Here is a 19,424-nt window from a genome sequence, read left to right on the forward strand (position 1 = left end):
TTAATAATGCAAAGATTAAATTTCAAAGTTCCTCAACATATCAATTTCCAGCTTCAGATATTCAAAAACTTTGGTCCAATCTCTACTACAAAACTATACAGTACTTGGATTTTTTTCCATATCAAAATTGTATGCTTTTCAGTCCTTCTTTCACTGAATGCATAGAGTTTAAGTTTCTCTCAGTATACACGCACACTATATATAAAAGCTGTAGTGAGCAGTATGACTGTGGGTAAACTGAAAAATTCCTCAAAATAGATGGTGTGAGATGAAAGTGGCTCTAAATGTATGTTTTGTGTCTTCACTTGTCTCCAGTTTGCCACTCCCAACCTTAGTTGATTCAGTTCATTCTCCATCCACAGGATCATGTGTAGGAATAGTAAAGCACAAATACACACATTTACTTTGCGACATTTGATTTATTTTGAACAATAGCAAAGCCATCTCACAGAGACTACTTTGAATTACACAGAATGCAAATAAATATATAGGACCATAGCAGAATTAAGGACATTAACAACTGATACAAAATTATTTACAACACTTTGAATAGTGCAAAACCACACAAATACTGCCCTCATCACTAGAAATTCTTGCATTGAGTCCTTTGGAGGACAGTGGATGTGTGTGCTGCCCCCTGGTGGGGGGTTATAAGAACTGACAGTACTGTAGGTGGCATGTTGACAAAAATCTTAGCGGCACATCATGAATGTGACTCTCTGGAAACAGGGTGTAGCAAAAGTAAACCAACCGGCTACACCTCGTCAAGAGGAGCTTCCACAACAAGGGTGATGCTTGATCATTGAGATGTGGATATGCATTGTTAGGTCAGTTGAAAAGGGCCATAGGAGGGGGGGAAAAAAAAGAAAAAGCAAGCATTCTGAGAAGCTCAGTACAGTTACATCAATTAGTAAAGTCAAGCGAATCTCAATAGAAAGAGGTGTCCTTTCTCAAAGGGACATTTGAGAAACCACCAAAGCCAAGATGTACAGAATGTGAACCTCATCATGAGCACTAGAGGTTGAAACGGCAAAGAAAAAGATGAGAACCTAAAACCACGTGGCAGGTAGTGCCCACCACCCCTGAGTGAAAACATTTTTTTTTTTTTTCAAAAAAAAAAAAAAAAAATTAAATTAAATTAAATTTAAAAAAAAAAAAAAAAGGTCTTAGCACCATCAGATACCACACAACACCAGCTTTGCCATTTCTTCTCAATCCAAACACGAGGTCGTAGATTGTGACAGGCACAACACATTTTTTAAAGTGCGCTCGCTCACTTGAGCTGTTCCTTTCACTCACATCTTTTTTGTTTTTTCCTTCTACACAATTTCTTCCCCCAAAACATCAAGCTCCAATTAAAAACAGCACACAAAGATAAATTACATTTTGTCATGCATAATAATTTGTTGCATATTGAAATTTCTTTCTGGGACCACTTGTTTTGCTGATGAAAACTTGGACCTTACAGCAAGTGTGGTTGCATGTTCTCCTCTCTGGGTGATAAAGAGTGAGAATGCATATACAGTATCAGTTAAGTGTCGATTTTGCAGACACGCGCATGAACATTAGAAATAAATTATTGGTGCTACGTTAAATAACCTGAAAATTCTAGAAATGCCACTTGGACCTAAAGAGGCCCGTCAAAGAGAGATGTTTGTACTTTAACACAATGTGGTCATTTTTTTTCCTGGTATAAAACAGAACATCGACGGACATCTGAACCGGACAGATTATAAGTATACTTTTCAAGACCGAAGTCGTAGAAAAGCTGTACACAAGAACAGATGAATACCTCTGAGACTACCTCCTCATATCCTATTGTACTAAATATTTGTGCATTGATGATGCATTCATCCAGTAGAGACTGGAGAAAGAATAACCTCTGAGCATTGATCATTAAACACGTTTAAATCATGCCAAAGACGAGGAAAGTAATACTGCAATCGTTGCTGATTGGAGAAAGAGAGAAAGGATACGACCATCGGGAGAGTATCTAGCCTCCATGGGCTGATCTGAATTTGAGATTTCAGCCTTCATCATTTCAACCCACAGTTCATTAGGAAGATAAGAGCCAGTCGAAGAGAAGTACCCAAAGGTTACTGAATTCAAACAGAGAGACAGATTCGTATATACTGTGGATAGATGGAAGGGTAAATAAGAGATAGAAAAATCAATTAAAAGTCATCTCTGTGCACTCATGCAATAGACGTGCACAGTGTGCATCTTTGGCTATGCATAGCACTACGTCTCCTGTGTTGAGATGCAACAACTATACACTACAGCAGGCTAATGCTGATTGGTATAGCCCTGTTCAGACTGCATGCTCATGGAGAAGAGAATGAATGAAGGACAATGGGTAACATAAATTCACAGATGTGGAACAGTTTCTGTCAGGAAAGTGCCCATCACCTTGGCTAGTGTGGCACCGTGCTAAGTTAGAGCCGTTTGGCTTTGGTTTGAATGACAGACACGCTGCAACCAGGCAGTGTGTGTGCATTTTGGCTCGGCTCTGTGGCATGTCCTTTTGTTTACTGCACTAGGGGGAAGTATAGCCCTTCAAGTTACAAGTTGTCTTTGAAATTGCACAGGTTGGCCACTTGTCCTCAAGCCAACAGCACAGGCCACATCGGCAGCACAGTCTTGAGTACGTTAAAGTTCTCCCACTGGTTCTGCTGGAAAGAGGCCAAAATAATCCTCCAGTCACGGGTCAACCGATCTCTCCTTCAGTCACTGAGTGTGTTATGTGTCTTGGCGGTACCTATGAAAAGACCAGAGATCAACAGTTAAGAGTGGCACCGTCAACACTAAACTAAATGCACACCTAACAATACAATAAAGGCTACACCTGTTACAGGAATGAATTCCCCCTGCTTCCTTGAAAGACAGCACCGCTAATTATGTAACACAGTAAACACCAGATTAATGAGATAAATATACTCTGCAAACACACCTAACAATGAAACAGCAATGCATGCTTCTTCTCAAACATTCCCTGTAAAACGAAACCACTAAACATCCATTTCAACTTTAACTTTTCTGAGTGATGGCAGTTAAGATGAAAGTATCAATGAAACACTGAATGTGTCTTTGATGGCACGGTGTAGTTGTGAGGCAGCACTGCTGCACTGGTTACACACTGTGTGCACTGCCAACTCAAACTTTTCCATCTCTTTGGCACACAAGTTACTAGAGGTGTTTAATCTAAGATTATGATCAGAGAAAGAAGGCCGTGAAGAATAAAAGACTGAAATCGAAAGAGACAGACATCTTACCCGCTTTGTAAAGTGAACTCAGGCAGGGCCCCAAGGGATGTCAGCTGTTCCTCCAAAGCCACGATACGCAAACCAATGTAGCCTGAAGATAGCAGCAGCAGCACAACCCTGAAACAAACAAAATATATGACAGGTCACATCTATTGCCTTTTTAGTAACTGTGACAAAGGTCAATACTTGATTAACACCAATCTTTTAATAGTTCTTTTAACTGACACTAAAAGGACTGCATATTACACATATTAATAAACTGCACTGCAGAAAAAAAGGTCTTTGGCTTAATTTTACTTTTACTTTTACTTTTAAGGGAATGTTGTTCATTTCTTAAGTTAAACTTGGCAAGCTTGAATTTTCTATTATGGAATGAGACACAACAAGATCCCTAACTACCAGGACAGGTTTCTGAAATTCCTAAACCTCTCTTTGAAGGAGTGTGACTTTGAGAGTGAGAAGCAGATTTAGATTAGCACATAGGAAGATAAGGCACTGGATTACAGGAAGAAGGGAGGGAGAGATGAGAAGAAAAAAAAGAACAGATGGAGGAAGCGGAAGGGGGTGCTACTCACAAAATCAAGTAAATGAAAAGTAGAGTGTTGAGGGTGCTGGTTTCTCTCTGAACCAGCATGGACTTGGCCTTTTCTGTCACATTCCAAACCCACGATCCACCTGAACCAGGAGAAAGAGATGCAAAGCATGAATATCAAGGTTGCAAGTTTTCATTAATCTACAGTGTTGAGACACCTGCTGAGAATGAGGCGCGAAATGAAGCTACGAGCAAGCAGGAAAAATTATCTCAACCTCATCAAAAGCTTTATGTCTAAAAAGGAAATGTCTGTTCTTTTGTGACTATGCAAGGTTTCAAATGCAGATGTCTTTCAAGTCACGTTTGCCTGCATTACCTGATGCAGACAGCTCCTCTGAAGACGAGCTATCACTCTGCTGCATGTGCAGGCCCCTGAAAGCAGAGCCGGTACCACTAGGCACTGCCTCTGCAGAAGAAGAGAGACGGGGACAAAGAAATAAGTGTCAGCCTGCTACCTTGGACTTTGCATGTCTACTGGCTAGAACAGAAATGAGAACATGAGATAACAGCAAAACAAACTGTCAACAGTTTTTTGTCTGTATATGCATAGCTGCTGTCAGATGAGGATTAGACAAATGTTATTCATTAACATTTCTCTATGCTATGATTGGTGTTGACCTCTCACCTCTGTGTGGTCTCTGCAGAGGCTGGTCCTGTAAAGATTGTAACTCAGAGGCATCGAACTGGTCGAAGCTGTCGTCCAGACTGGACTGGCTGGAGTTCTGTTGAAAGACAAAAGGAATGTTGTTAGAAAAAAAACTTCAAAGACACATTGCTTAAACAAGTAGAAAAAAGGTTTTTGGTCATTTGTCACAATGGCTGCTCTATCCCATGATTCAGGCATATCTAAAATTGTATATCTCTTTTATATATAAATAAACATTCCCCTATTCACTCCCTCAATGACTTCAAAATGTTACTTTTACATTTTTGAAAATGGAGAAAAGGTCTCTTACCACAAGTTTGCTCTTGTCAAAGCTGTTCTCGGCTGAGGAGAAGACAGGGCTACTATTTGTGCTACCATCCTGTAACAGAGAGAATTATTTGGATTGGTAAAATGCAATCTTAAACACACACAAAGTCACTTTGATGGCCTTATTATGTTTGATCTGACAGATGGATTTGATAGTCTGCATGCCCTAAAGCTTTATCTGTTTAGAGATATGCAAGATGGTTTCAGCATTTACAACGTAAGGGTTTCTGCTCCCTCTTTCATTTTCTAAATTTGAGACTTTATCATGAGAAAATTTGCACAGTGTTGCAATACTTTCACATTCACAGCTAAAGATTTGTAGCACTGTACTTTATACTCTTTGTAATTCAAGACAGTTGCATCAACGCTTATCATAAGCTTACAATCTGACAGGAATGTAAAAGTGTTAGTATCATGTACACTTTCCCCAACAGTTATCACATTTTCATCATTGCAGAACTTTTGAACTCTTAAATTTTTTAGACGTGTGAACTGAGCCACTCACCTCTATCTGAGGACAGACTGAACGCAGCAGCTGATAACATGATTCTCTGTTCCGCAGTGACACAAACAGGAACTGAACAATGAGAGGGAATAATAAGAAAAAGAGTGGGAATATTAGCCGTCTGCACTGCTGGCATACTTCCACTCTGTCACTGATTAGATTACATCTAAAGCAGAAATCAGTGTGGTTGAGCAAGGCCTACATTTGATTTTAAACATCTCTGCTTAACAAGACAAACTGCATCAAGCAAGAGTTAATGACTGCGTGAGACTGAGAAACGTACCTTGTCTCCTTCTGTGGTGCGGATCGACAAGGCGTTGGGCACCAGCAAAGCTGTGTTCTGCTTCTTCACAATGTGAATGCAGGAAACTGGAATCACTACCTGCAAGAGCACATAGCCACACAGAGAAAAGGTCAGAATTAGAAACCAGTCAAATCAAACCGTAGGCCAAAATGAATGAGGGTAAAAGGCTGCACTGCTGTCTACCTTAGTGTCCTTGAGTAAGACTGAAGAGTAGAAACAGGCATGGGTGTCTGTGATGTACAGCCGACCATGGTAGGGCACTTCCTTCTGCAGGGCACAGATGTATGCTGGGAGAGGAGGGGAGCAAAAAACACTTAGTTTTATATGGTTCATTTATTATGTCATTCATGAAGCCACCGATTCTCTTTTTCATTTTTGTTGACCTACCATGTATCAAGTCTTCATTCTCAGGAATGTCAGGAAACAACTTGTGGAATGTCTTGTTGTGCTTTATGAAACTCTATGAAAAAAAAAAAAGACATTTAACAAACATTAGGAAATTTGAAGCAAAACTCAAGATGGTTCAGGACATTGATCTGCTGCCTTGACTCAAGAGCAGCTTTCATTGAATGCACTAGTCTAGTTTGAGGCCTCACACCCATTCACCAAACAACACTGACATTACGCTGCTCTTAAAGTACCACACAGGTTTGTTCTTCCACCTGACGAGTATAATAATCTGTTTGTTTAAATGTTTAAATTAAAAGGTGGACTTACACTTTGTGTGCCTGTGCCTTCTGTCTTCTCAAAGCCTCTGTTGTCAACATCGAAGGTCTGCGACCTGCACAGGCAAAGGGCACAGCTGTCAGTTTAAAAGCAGAACTGTGGTTTGAGCCGTTGATGTGAGGTGAGACACAAAATGACTGCACGGTTCCATGCAGTAGATATGTTTTTTTATCACTTTCATGTGGCTAAACTTGACCGCTCTCTCTGAGTTCCCAGAGAAAAGCTTCAGTAAAGTGAGAAAACACTTTAACGGTAAAACAATATTAAAAAAATTTTACACAATGTATTAGAGGGTGGTGTGTGGATGGAGATGAAGAGAAAATCCCTCTTCACCCAAGCAAATATCACAAATCTATCTCAAATTGAATCATGTGAGAAAACAGCCTGTAACGGCTGTGCAGTCATGTGTGTGTTATGACTGAACAGCTGAGAGCTGGGTCAGGTCTTGTGATGCATGTTCAGAACAGCTGGGAGTCTCCACTACATCATGCATTTTAGGAGATTTAAAAGAATGAAAAAAAAAAACTGCGTAAATGATATAAATCAGTGTATAGCTCTGTTACATCTGACCGCCTTTGACTGGTATTGTTTTCAGCTTGTTAGTCTGTGTGTGTGTGTGTGTGTGTGTGTGTGTCATCATAGCAAAATGCAGTCCTGGAAACACAGAGGTGGTTTTGAGTTAATGCACCTGAATGACTGTGGAAACATTTTTTAGCAAGATGGTGTCACAACCATGCAAGATACAGTCACAAAACTTTTACAGGTGTGGAGTTGAGATCAAAATCAAGCCTGAGCTTGAAGATAGGTGTGGTCTGATCCATTACTACTAACTACTTGTGTAAAAATTCTAGTAATACGAGACTAGACTACTTGTATTCTAGACTACTGTGTACTCATAGATTGTAACATCATCATGTTTCATCAGGTGTCGCAGCTGGTGTGGTCCCATCATCATCTCTAGCAAACATCCTATGATATCATATGATATCCCATTGCTCCTACCTGATGGCTACTTGTCTGGTGAGGGTTTTGTGTTGTTGCTGGATCTCGATCTGGGCTGCCTCCAGGCTCAAGGCTTTCCTGGACTCTGCCTTCTTGATGCTGCCATTGCTTAAGCTGCTCCTGCTTTTCTTTGCTTTGTCTGGCAGCCCACCACCACTGCTGTCTACTGGGTAGCTGCTGAAAATGAGAAAAAAAAAGAAAGAGAAAAAAAAAGATTTAGTAACATGCCAAATATTTATTCTCATTGCAGAAACCTTTTCATTTGCTTATTCAGTGAGGATGTACAATACAAAGAGAAATTCACAGTTGGCTAAAAATTCCCCCACAGCTGATGAATAGAAGTCCTAGACACGCTAATGTATAAATAAAACCAGTTAGTTAGGGTGGGAAATAAACACCAACCATCACACAAATGTTCCTAAATTCATAAAAGTCTCTGTAAAAATGGCTGTTAACAATCTCCTGTACTCTAGTGAGTGTTGTCATCAAGCACCCAGGAACAGCAGAGTTGAACACCCAACAACAAACATCAACAATCATCATTTCAAGGTCTTATTCATAACTAAAATCACTCAATTTCTACAAATATAAAAGACGTGATGACTGGACTGACACTGAGCAGATGAGTGGGCTTATCTTTATGATGTGCTGGGAAAGGTTACCTCTTTCCAAGTCACAAAGTTTTATTGATACATGTTGCATCACCGCCTACGCTGCGACTGCATAATTAAACCTCCAGGCTGCTTTACAAGTTATTTGATGTAAGCTCATGCGCTAAAACTAGCAAGCCTTTATAAACATGCCATTTCAATAAAGTATGGGGGAAAAAATCAGTCCTGTAAAAGGATGGTGGGATTTACTACAGCCAGTGAGCTCTTCAAAGACCATGGCCGGTCCTTGAGCAGGTACATACAAGCCACAAATTCACTGAGAGACTACAGAGTCAGCTGATTTCTACTCACACAAACCTAAACCCTGTAAATAATGTTGATAATGATGATACAGGACACAAAACATGAGACAACACAAGACAAGCTGAATGTTCGAGTAAAGCCACCATCCAAGTAAAAAAAAAAAAAAAAAAAAAAAAAAAAAAATTTAAACCTGACAAAAATCATAAAGACAAACAACAACAAAGGCCCTCTTACCTGACAAATCTAAGTCGCTTAGATGTACGCAAACTCATATACCTACTGACAGTAGGCATTTCCTTTCCTTAAAGGCAAAAAACTAACAAACAAACAAATAAATAAAAAACAAACAAAACCCGCTCTTTTCTCTATAAGCTATACACACTGGCTTCACGCCAAGTTTAAAAAAATTAAAAAAAAAGAATTAAAAAAAAAACAAAACACCAAGATAATATGATACCAGTTAAAAAATATTACAAAAATAAAATAATGTTCCAAATGTGCAGTCCAAGATGAGTTTTTGTACTAGTTAAGTCAGGGTCTGTCGCAACACCCTTCCAGAAAAACTGTTGCTGTGTGAATGTGCTGGTAAAGAGGAAGCCACTTTGTGTTGAGAATGGTGTGACACTCCGTAGTGGCTGACGTCAAACTCAGCCACTCCCCCAGAGCCAAATAAGCATGAAAGGGACCAACGTACATACAATCTCTATCTCTCTCTCTCACACTCACACACACACACACACACACACACACACACACACAGAGACAGAGAGACAGCGGAGCGCAACACAAGCACTGGCATGTTTAAGAAAACAAGGCCCATCTTATAAAATCTTCCACTGACAGACATTGTCCAATATCAAAATCCTGTCTTGTTGGGATTTGCTCTGATAGGCCAAGGCAGGATCAGAGACATTTTAAAAACAGCTCTGTGTTTGAAAGAGAAAGTAATATACTCATGAGGTGCTCAGACAGGCCTGTCTACACCGATCTAGGAGTGGTACATTATCCGTGTCTCACTTCAGGCAATGAATCTAACCAAGGAAACAGAAGAACAACAAAACATAACCTTAAAAGTCCTCCTTAAACTCACCCCTTGAAGACCTTCTAGAAAGGAAGTCAGACATTTGAAAAAAGTGATGCATTATCTTAATTAAATCAATACTCCTTACAGTACACAGCGGGTTGCACGGTTTCAGTTCTGGGTAAAATTGAAAAATTCAGAAAGGATTCTTGATGACGGAATTTACCCCATGAGTAACCCCTTTCTCATACCTGAACAATTTCTTTACCTTGTCATCTGACTAACTGGGCTAAAGGTCAGAGAGGAGGAGAGAACACGAAATGCAGCTTCAGCTGGATGCTTACCTTGCAATTAGTCTTGAATGACTTACAGGTAATAATAAATGATAAGGAACAGTGCATAAAGATTTTAAAGCTTTTTAAATACCATTCAAGGAATGTTTTCCTGGTAGTGCAGTGAGATCTCTTCTCATTCCAAAACGTCATTAAAGCTTAAGCCTGTTTCTGAGGGTTGAGTTATTAACCATGTTAAATAAAACCCAGTGTAGTAGGTTCATTATGGTTGTAGATGGTAATTTTCTCTGCTTCAGAAACTTGAGCAGGTGACACAGCTTTATAAAAGTCTTTTACTACATTTCTGCAATATGAATAATTAGAAATAACAAAAGAAGTTAGAAAAATTAGTGGCCAGTAAGCTACCATAGCTGCAATTTATACTCAGGCGACACGCTGTGAGAACAATATCATAACTGTTGACCAGGTGAATGCCTGTATGCTCAGCTGACCTATTTACAGAAGACAGGGGGGTTAAAGCAGCTGCGCAATAAAAAGCTCTATTCAAAGGCTATAATGATTGGGAATTTCTCAACAACTTCCTGTATGTGCAGAGGATTACCCTAACCACTGACAAGCTCACACTGAAGCTGCTTCCTGTGACACTCAGAAAGCCACCAGCGCTCCTCAGTAACGATACGATCTGCTCCATATTTTACAAAAGCACCCTATAGACATTCAAAACCTTAAACCAAGGGTTGCAATTTTCCCACAGAATTCAGAAAACTGAATTTCTTGGAGATGAGGTTATTGACAGAGACCCAGATGAAAGTGATCTGTACCCTCATTAACATCATGCCTCTGCAGTTGATGTCAGTTCACATAGACCATCTAGAAGCCACCTTCCAAATTATACTGTGTGTAATGTTTATTGCAGAGGTTCCAGGAAATACTATCATTGTCATTATACTGGCAGGTTGAAACTCCAGAAACATGATGGAAAAAAAAAACCCACAAGAATGTCATATCCAACATTTCATGCCAAGATAATGAAACCTGACTCGATCAAGGAAACTGAGTCAGCTGTAAATGTTCAAGGCCAAAGCCATGACATGTGCGTGACAGTAACTGGAGATCAAAAAGTGAAATGTTTGCAGCATGTGGAGTAACTCTTTAAATGACACGACCCGTGTACTACATAAAAGTGTCCTTTCTTAATGAGTACTATAAAGCAGGAGGCGGCCTACTTGATATTGGTGTATAATGGTCAGACAGAGGCCTTGACCCCTGACCTACTTCCTTATTGGACCACTGTGTCATACAGCCTGACAAAAATCAATGTTGAGCCTAGTTTTACCACAGCGCCTGACATTTCAATACAAGCATAGGCATATCCAATTCTCTCCAGCAGCAGTGGATGGACATGCACCAAAGTTATAGGCATGTATTTTTCTGGAATCCCTCCAAAGTACAGTTTGTCTCAGGGGTGGAAAACTACAGCACAAAAAACAAACTCACCTGATAACATGTTCTGTGAAATAAAGATTACTGTCAAACATATTACAGTTTGATTTATCTGCATTTGCTCTAGTATTATCTAAGATGTCCAGACAAATCACTTCATCACAGAGTCTCAATGGTCATTAGCTCAGATCTGTGACCACTGCTTTGCTAGTATGTTTTCCTGGATTTACAGTGGATCTATTGAGAAAACAAACTCTTTCAGGAAAATGGGCTGTTGATCATAAAAAGTAATTTATTTGAAGCACAGATTTGAGACAGCTGGCCACACGATAGACGTACGACAAAAACGTCTTACAAACTCAACATGCTTTCCCACAGGTAGGTTGAAAAAAGACATGTAACCCTACCTTAGTTTTAAAATAAGGAGAAAACATAGCAAAACAATTCGCTTATATTTACTAAATGTTAACCAAGTCAGCCCTGCTTTATCTGAGACAGTTCCAGGACAGAGAGATCAGATCAGAAACTGGATAAATTTTCTCGACTTACCTTCCCAGATCCTCAAAATGATGACGATCAGCCACAGCACCCTGCTGGTTCAACAAGCCTTTCCTTCTCGCCATGACCAACAAAATTTCCCCTTCTTTCTCTCTAGATTCTCTGACAGCTTGTAGCCACCACTGGTCGAGGCAGCTGAATGACAAAGTATGGTAGCAAAAGTGCACTTAGACCCTGATCATTCAGAGCCAAATCTAAAGGGTGTAAAGGTCTGTTTTACTGCACCGTTTTAAAGCGTCAAAGAGCTCAATGTGGGGACAGAGCCAGTACCAGGAGGACACAGCAGGAAAGAAAATGAGAAAGAGCAGAGTGAAAAGCTCCCAAGCTTTGTCCCTCTAAGGCCGACTTACATTGTGTTGTCGTGGAAACAGTTAACAGTGGAAATTAGACGGTGGAAATGTGGGGGGTGGGAGAAACACTGCCAGGTCATTCTCAGTTTAGATGGCCTAACAATAACATTCAATAGGCCGCTCTCAATAACAACAAGGAGATGGCTTTAAAAGCAGCCACTATAATGTGCATGACAACAGTTAGCTCAGTCTTTGCAGAGGATGCAAATGGAGCCATCACACAAGGACATTTGTGTTTGGCTGGAGAGAAAGAAAGACTGTTTCTATACCTATGATACCACCAGGCAGGAAACTCAATCACACGGACGAAGTCCAAACTCTAGGAGTGACATCAGTCGTAATTCAGCCACCATATATCACTGCTTACTTCTCCGGTCTACCCACCACCTGCCATGTTTCAAGTGTAAACATCTTGGTGTCAAGCTCCAGGATGAACACTGTGACACGACTGTATTATAAATAGGTTTTGTGATAATCAAAAATGGCACAGGTTTGTGGTCTCTCGAATTTGAAAATGTTGGACCTGTTTAACATATCCAAAGTTAAACAGGGCATGGGCCACTGACTTAGGTTACTTCCCAAGTCTCTATGGATTGTAAACGTTCCACAACATATAGTTTACACAACAATCATCCTACTCAAGCTATTTAAAAGCTGTATAATCCTGGCACTTAGACCCCTTAAGACCTCCCAAAATTCTAATTAATTCCATAACATATCAGTTGATTCCTTTAACATTATAGCAGGAAAAGGTCGTCCCTGGGGTTACTCTTTTTTGGCTTAAACTGTTGGATATCACTTCATAAACACTTAATATATTTGCATCATAATGCTGCCAAGTGGACAAAAGGGAACACTTACTCATTCACTTTACACAACACCTATGTACATACTGTTTTCCATGAGCAATTCTAACTTGTATTTGTTACTCTCCATTTTATCTACAGATAAGACTTGCACAATGTGAGGAGGTGCAACAGTACTTCTCACGATAGCCATGTTCATCTCAGAGCTACAAAGGTCAGAGTACACTCATACTTAAAACGCTCTTCCTATCACCACACTGAAATTAATGGCCTGAGTATCAAAATGGAAAAACTGTGTCTGGCAGTTTGATGGAATATTTTTATAGTGCCAACAATGAACTGAACTGCTGCTGTTGCATGATGGTGTGACAGTTTAAAGATACTGCATTTCATAGATTATAATGTTTGCGTGCAAAGCAGGGGCCCTTCTATGGTGTATATATAACAGGGCAGAAAATCCTATTTTCCCCAAATGATGGTTGTGGTTTAAAAAAAAAAAGAAAAGAAAGAAAAAAAATTACCAGTGATGTAAAACATTAAATCTACACTGGATTCATCAAAGATGACTGTTCAAATTCACTGGAAACTAGCTTCGACTGAGGTGGGGGCTGATTTCTCCAGCACAGGACATTCCAGCCGGCAAAAGAACTCCTAAGGGTAAAAAGTTATGATGCTTTCATTTGCTGTCCCGAGATGAGACAGATTATCCCAGGAGTCCTGCTGCAGATGTCAGCTGTACGTCAGCTAGTCTGCTGCTCTAGCACCCTTAAGACAAGACTGCTTCTGTATAGAATTATTTTGTCAATGCTTTCCCACAGCCAATGCAAGTGCTGTAACATGAGCCCCAAGTTCAAGTGAGTTGAGGAAAGTGCCATCCATGAAATCTCTCAGATCAGCTGAGTACTTGCAAAACCCCACAGTGTGAGGGCACCATCTTCTGGAGAGCCGTGGACAATTTTTGTCACGTGAACTGCTGATTCCTCGTCACCCAATCAAAAACTCTTTATTTCAAAGCAAGACATCAGATTGCTGCAGCTGTGCTTTATTGAGCCAAATGGGACAGTTAAAATGTTAAAGCTTACTAACTAAACCAGAACACTGACTGACAACACCAACCACATGATCCATCCATATGATCTGGGAATTTTCATGTGTGATAAACCCTGCTGTTCCACAATTGATTCAATACCACAAACTATAACAATACATAAAAACAATAAGAAAAGGTAATATTATTCTGGATTGGACTGAAATGTGTCTGTGCATGTATGTGTGCATGTGAGCTTTAACGGAGCAGGCGGGATGGGCAGGGAAAAGAGCCAGTGGTCATGGCAAAATAACATGCAGTCTGCAGCGCCCTGCCAGGGCTCAGTCTGCAAGAAAACTGTGTGTGTATTTGTGCCAAGTGGAACAAAGAGTGTGTCTGTCTGCATGTGTAATAGAATAAATGTGTGTGTGTATGTGCGTATGTGTTAGTGGGAAGTCATGTGGCCCTGTGCACGCAACATCTCCCTCCACTTCCTCTGTGCTAGCTGGGCACAGAGACAGAAAGGGTCTTTCTTTAGGACGACAGCACTCTCAGCGACCAGGCATGTGAGCAGGGGGGATGGAGTGGTGTGGTGGTGGCTGGAAAATCCCACCTGACTTGAAAAATCATTCTAAGTGAAAGTAGGCCATTCTACTATACACAAACAGGGCTCAAATTTATTCTACAGTAATGTTTTAGTTTATCTCAGCCCCTCAGAACAGCAGGTTGACAAGACGAAGAGTCTAAAACCACTGCACGTGCAAAATCCATTCTGAGTTCAAAATGAACTGCACATTCACTTGTTGTCCTGAAAACCTGGTAAACGCCAGTTTACGGCTAACATACCATCTTAAAATCTGAAATATCTTGTAAAGCAGAGCAGGAGTATTCATCTACGAGTCATGTAGGGCAACGTGTATTAGGAAAGTCCACTGCAGGTGATTTCACTGATTAGTAACTGCCTGCTGACCATGAGGATACTTATGTCCATCCGTACATAATTTTCTCATGTCAATTCAATTAATTTAGTCATTCAGATATATCAGTACAGGTCTAGATAAATGATGGTTTGCTGTTTCTTTCTTTTTTTTTTTACTGAGCTAGGAAAGTGTTAAAAAAAATCCTCTGCACTCAAGTAAGAAAAAAAATTGGCTAATGCATTGTATGGATGGCAGAAATAAAGTGTAGTGCTGTGGTAGAGGGAAAAACTCTCCTAAGGGTGAAAACTTTTTCTGAGAGGAGTGGAGTGCAGTTTTTGTTGTTGCCATTTTCCTTCATAAACTAGCCTCCAATGAGCATCTTACCTTGACACAATGATGTCAAGGTGTGTCCCCACGTTTCCAAGGACAGTGTTTATCTCAAAATTATGATTACTATTAAAAAAGCTGACTTGCTGAGTCTTTTATGACCAGTGAAGCGACCAAAACTGAGCAGGATCCTGACAACTTTAACTCAAACTTTTAGAAAAGCTTCCATAAAGACCCATGTATCTGAAATTGGACTGATCTAAGACTACTTTAGGTGGAATTCACCAGGCTACTGTGAGAACCAAAAGGTGAAACAGCTGAGAATAATAATTTTTTCTTGGCTCTGTGACAAGGGCAGAGGAGTGGTCATTAGCACCGGTCTGCCAGAGGCGACAGATATGTTCAACCATAACCCGCTTGTTAGTATGCAACCCTTCATTTAGCCATGAACAGTCCTGCAGATGTGGTTTTCATTCTCTAACTTGGGTTTTCCCTCTGCGCCTGCAGCCCATCTCATAATTTAGACCTACACAGTCTACACTGCCCACAGCAGCAAGGAAGTTCTGTCCTGGGAGCATCTTCCCGGAGCCAAGAGGACGCCTGCAACTCTGCCCCACCCAGCCTATTCCAGGCTCCTCCATCTTAAAAAGCTTTGCAGCTGCACCAGGTTCATCTCTACTTAAACAAAGCAATTCATATTCTTGTGTGGGCCTTGCAAGCCTGTTTGCAGAGCAAATTACAATGAGCTACCGAATAAGTGTTACGTGTAAAGTCACGTGGTTTTCTCATTTGCTAAGCCTGAGCTTGCTGAGCCTGAAACTGCCACAACACTCCTATATAGATGTGTGAGTATGAGAGTGTGTGTGTGTTGTGGAAACAGATTATCACCCCACATACCATACTACAGACACACCACAGCCATACTGATAACTAGCAGGTTACATCTGATTGGCAGGGCCCTTGTACTCCAGCACATGGCTATCTATGGGGAGGAAAGTGAAAGGCAAAGCTCAGTGGACGGGGAGTACTAACTGTGAGATACAGGAGGCCTTTATATAACACCATGTACCACCTGTGGTCGCCTCACAGGACCTAAAAATAGGCTTTTCTGAGAAAACATAGACTTACTTGAACCATGTATTACAAGTGTGTGTGTGTTTGTGTGTGTTTCCCTGAGGGGTAGAGAGAATCACAAATCACAAAAGAGTGTGTAACTAAATATAGTTGTGCATGAATGTGTGTCTGCCAGGCTGGTCTGCTCTGGATCTCAGCAGGACTGGATCATCCATGATCAAGATGGGAGTACACATAGTGATGCCAAATAGATCCACATGAGTCATGATTTCTAGGTAGGAGGCAAATGCAAGATTAACAACCAACCAGATCTGGACTACCCATCTTTTATGCCACTCTTCCTCACGTAATGGTGTTTATTTACACTGCCTGGAATGGATTAGGAAGCTACTAGACACAAACAACACACATAACACAACACTTTGTAAGGCTAATGTGGGCCAATCAATGTGTTCTTGGAAATGGGCTTAATAGTAAAAGAAACAAAGGATTATAAATGACACCTCATGCCCTGAGTCTGTACAAACACAGAAATGTCTAAAATTTAAGAACAGGACACATTGACTTAACAATTCTCATCCACGAAAATATTTCTCACATAAAGGTCATTACATTTTACCATAGGAAAACATTTTCCCAGGGTTATCCAAACCTGTCTCCAAACATATCAAGTGTGTCATGTGTTTAGGTCACCAACAGATCTATCAATAACCAAGCTAACGACGTGATGTTATACGTGCTAACAAACCGTATAGATTCTCCACTAATGGGTGTGCTAATGTACAAAGATGCTGCCAACAGCCAGCGTTTACAACGGTCGGGTATATTCAACACAGAGGCCAACAAAGACTGTTTTAATGTTAAATTTCAATGGCAATGATTGTAACTGATTATGCACAGTATGACGTTAGCTAATGCTATAGTTCATTTAAATACCAGGCGGATGGCTGCCCTGCTAGCATTATCTACACACTGAGTGAAAGATTTACTCTCCTTATACTCACATTTCAGTAAAACTCAGTTCGTAAAAACATAGTTCATACCTCAGTGATAAACATTACAATAATATGAGATAATACAATCGAATCTCGCGGGGTAGGTTGTTGTTAGCAAAGAAATGCTAACTGTTAGCCACCCTGTTGATGATGCTCACCGGCAGATAGCGGTTCAGCTAGCCACATTCATTTCGCTCACCTCTCTTTCATGAAGTGCTTGATTCTGACAATGGCCTTCTCGTCGATCTTCCTGAGGAAGGTTTTCAATCTCTCTCTCTTGTTTTCAAGCATTCTTCCCTCAGCCAGTGGTGGTCGGTTCGTGTTGAAACGACACTCCACACCAACTCCACAGTCCTTGTTTTGGCTTCTGCTTTTTTTTTTTCTCCTCACTTCATCTACGGCTGATTAAGATAATGAGCTTAAATCGGACCAAGTCAGCTAACCAATCAGCGTCGGCGACGACTTGAGAAAAAACGGTCATGTCAGACGGGTTGTCCAATCAGAACGGGGTAGTTGGCCTGCACCGACCGCCCATTACCTAATATGGTAGTCGGGCTGTCACTTTCTTGAGCGCTATAAAAGGTTGGGCCTGTGTCATTACAGCACTAGTTCGGACCTTAAAAATCAATAATTTACGTGTGATTTCACGTGTAAACAACATGGGGAATACATCTTGTGATTGAACAGCAGTGTTTCATGTGCCACATCACACCATACTTGATGTAACAAGGAAGAATACTGTTCAGTACACAAGGGTGTGGCAGTAGCTAGTACAGTTTTACATACACTTTGCATCCAGAAACAGAAAGCTGAATATTACTGTATGAGAGTAAAAAGCACAAATGGTTATCTGAATGAGGAATGGTACTATTTTGATTTATCTTTGGTAAATAGATACAGCATTCGGACTTTAAATCAGAATAAATTATGATTTCTTTAAACATCAGTTGCAGAGCAAATACTACTGGAGTATTTTGACTTAATGAACTACAAAAGCTTGCAGCACCCATTCAGTTAAAAAGTGACATTACTTTAGTTTCATGAATCATAACGAGCCAGGACACCAATGAACAGTCACTTCCATTCTCATGAAGGGAAATGACTCAGAAGGAAAGCCGTTTGCTCAGTCGGTGGTTTTTATCCTAACGACACAGCATTTCACATATTTCAGCTCAGCATTGTGCATGTAGCTCTTGAAGGGCCAAGTCTGTCACCTCCTACTTACTCGAGAAAAAAAACAACTGCTGCGGCAATTGTCAAAAAGTCACATACCTACTATACAATCAGCAGACCAAGGCAAAAGTTTAAACTGTAGACTAAGTCACATTGTAGTCACACTGGAGGACTCCACTACTGCTTTTTAATGTAATATGCTCTTTTCATGTGGGTTTGAGCTTTAATCCCCCAGTGCTCTAGCCCCCAGTCTTCCCCTCTGTTATAACAATTATTTGAAGTATCCTTAAGCAAGTTGTGCCAGGGCAATCTTTAGCTCACCCTGAACTTTGACCTTGATGGGAGAAGCTGCCTTGCCCCCAGAAATACATAACATGTATAATCTATTTTAGTGATTTTTTTAATGGGGGAAATTCATGTAAAAATGTAATCGTTTTTGTATTGGCTGATAACATTTTAAAACCTTGGATATAAAAAAAACTTTTAAGAGACAGTTATTAAGTTAAAAATTGCTTTTCTTAGTTGCTCTAATATTTGTACTCTGAGAATTTTCACAGTGATATTTTAGGAAATATATTCTTAGGGAGAATGATTATATCAGTCACTTATAATAACAACCCAAAAAATGTCCCTGATGTCATGTTGGTGCGTCACATCATGAAAAATCAGTGAGATACACAATCCCCTCTGATTCAATACAGCTTTCTCAGTTCATCAGCAGAGTGTTTGCCACTCTATTGATAAAGACCTTGAATACATTCAGAAAAGAAAACCCATCGTTGGCAGCAGTTGCGCACAAATGTCAGTATTGAAAGCCTTTTTTTTCTCACCAGGCAGCTCAGGCGATGCCACACCACCAGGGACAGAAGAGGCAGTGTATTGCCACATGACACAGCAAACACACCACCCTCACACAATCTGGCCTACACCAGGAAGCCCCCAGTCTTCCCTCCCGTCTCCTTTGCCAGGAAACAAAGCAGATAGAGAAGAGGAAATCACGCTTCATAAGTAACTATGTGATGTAATAAGGGGGTGTTATTGCAGTGTGGGCAATAACAGGCTTCTCTGTGTTGATTCATCACTGTGAAAGCTGATTAATAATTGGGCAAAATGGAAAACTACCCAAAAACACAGGACTCACAGAAGCAGCAGCTTTAC

The 19,424-nt window shown here is 40.4% G+C and overlaps 1 protein-coding gene across 6 annotated transcripts; it reads right to left on the reverse strand.

Moving 5' to 3' along the window:
• Positions 1 to 399: 399 nt before the first annotated feature.
• LOC139625893 (GRAM domain-containing protein 2B) lies at positions 400 to 17,502 on the reverse strand. Of its 6 annotated transcripts, none has more exons than XM_071485958.1 (13): positions 17,293 to 17,502; positions 7,366 to 7,539; positions 6,355 to 6,418; positions 6,025 to 6,097; positions 5,821 to 5,924; positions 5,617 to 5,715; positions 5,334 to 5,405; positions 4,812 to 4,880; positions 4,481 to 4,577; positions 4,172 to 4,261; positions 3,839 to 3,938; positions 3,273 to 3,380; positions 400 to 2,758 (listed from the first exon to the last, which is right to left on the reverse strand). In XM_071485958.1, the coding sequence occupies exons 1-13, from the start codon at positions 17,382 to 17,384 to the stop codon at positions 2,740 to 2,742; spliced, it is 1,161 nt and encodes a 386-aa protein (XP_071342059.1). In that variant the 5' UTR covers positions 17,385 to 17,502; the 3' UTR covers positions 400 to 2,739. The 6 variants fall into 6 exon arrangements, with proteins under 6 accessions (XP_071342059.1, XP_071342058.1, XP_071342061.1 ...); XM_071485957.1 differs by having other exon boundaries at positions 7,366 to 7,542; positions 17,293 to 17,501; XM_071485960.1 differs by lacking the exon at positions 17,293 to 17,502 and adding an exon at positions 11,586 to 11,913.
• Between the last annotated feature and the right edge of the window lie 1,922 nt (positions 17,503 to 19,424).

Source organism: Trachinotus anak, unplaced genomic scaffold (assembly GCF_046630095.1).
Source record: "Trachinotus anak isolate AG129_WGS33_773 ecotype Australia unplaced genomic scaffold, CSIRO_AGI_Tana_v1 ptg000010l, whole genome shotgun sequence".
In the NCBI taxonomy this organism is placed as follows: domain Eukaryota; kingdom Metazoa; phylum Chordata; class Actinopteri; order Carangiformes; family Carangidae; genus Trachinotus; species Trachinotus anak.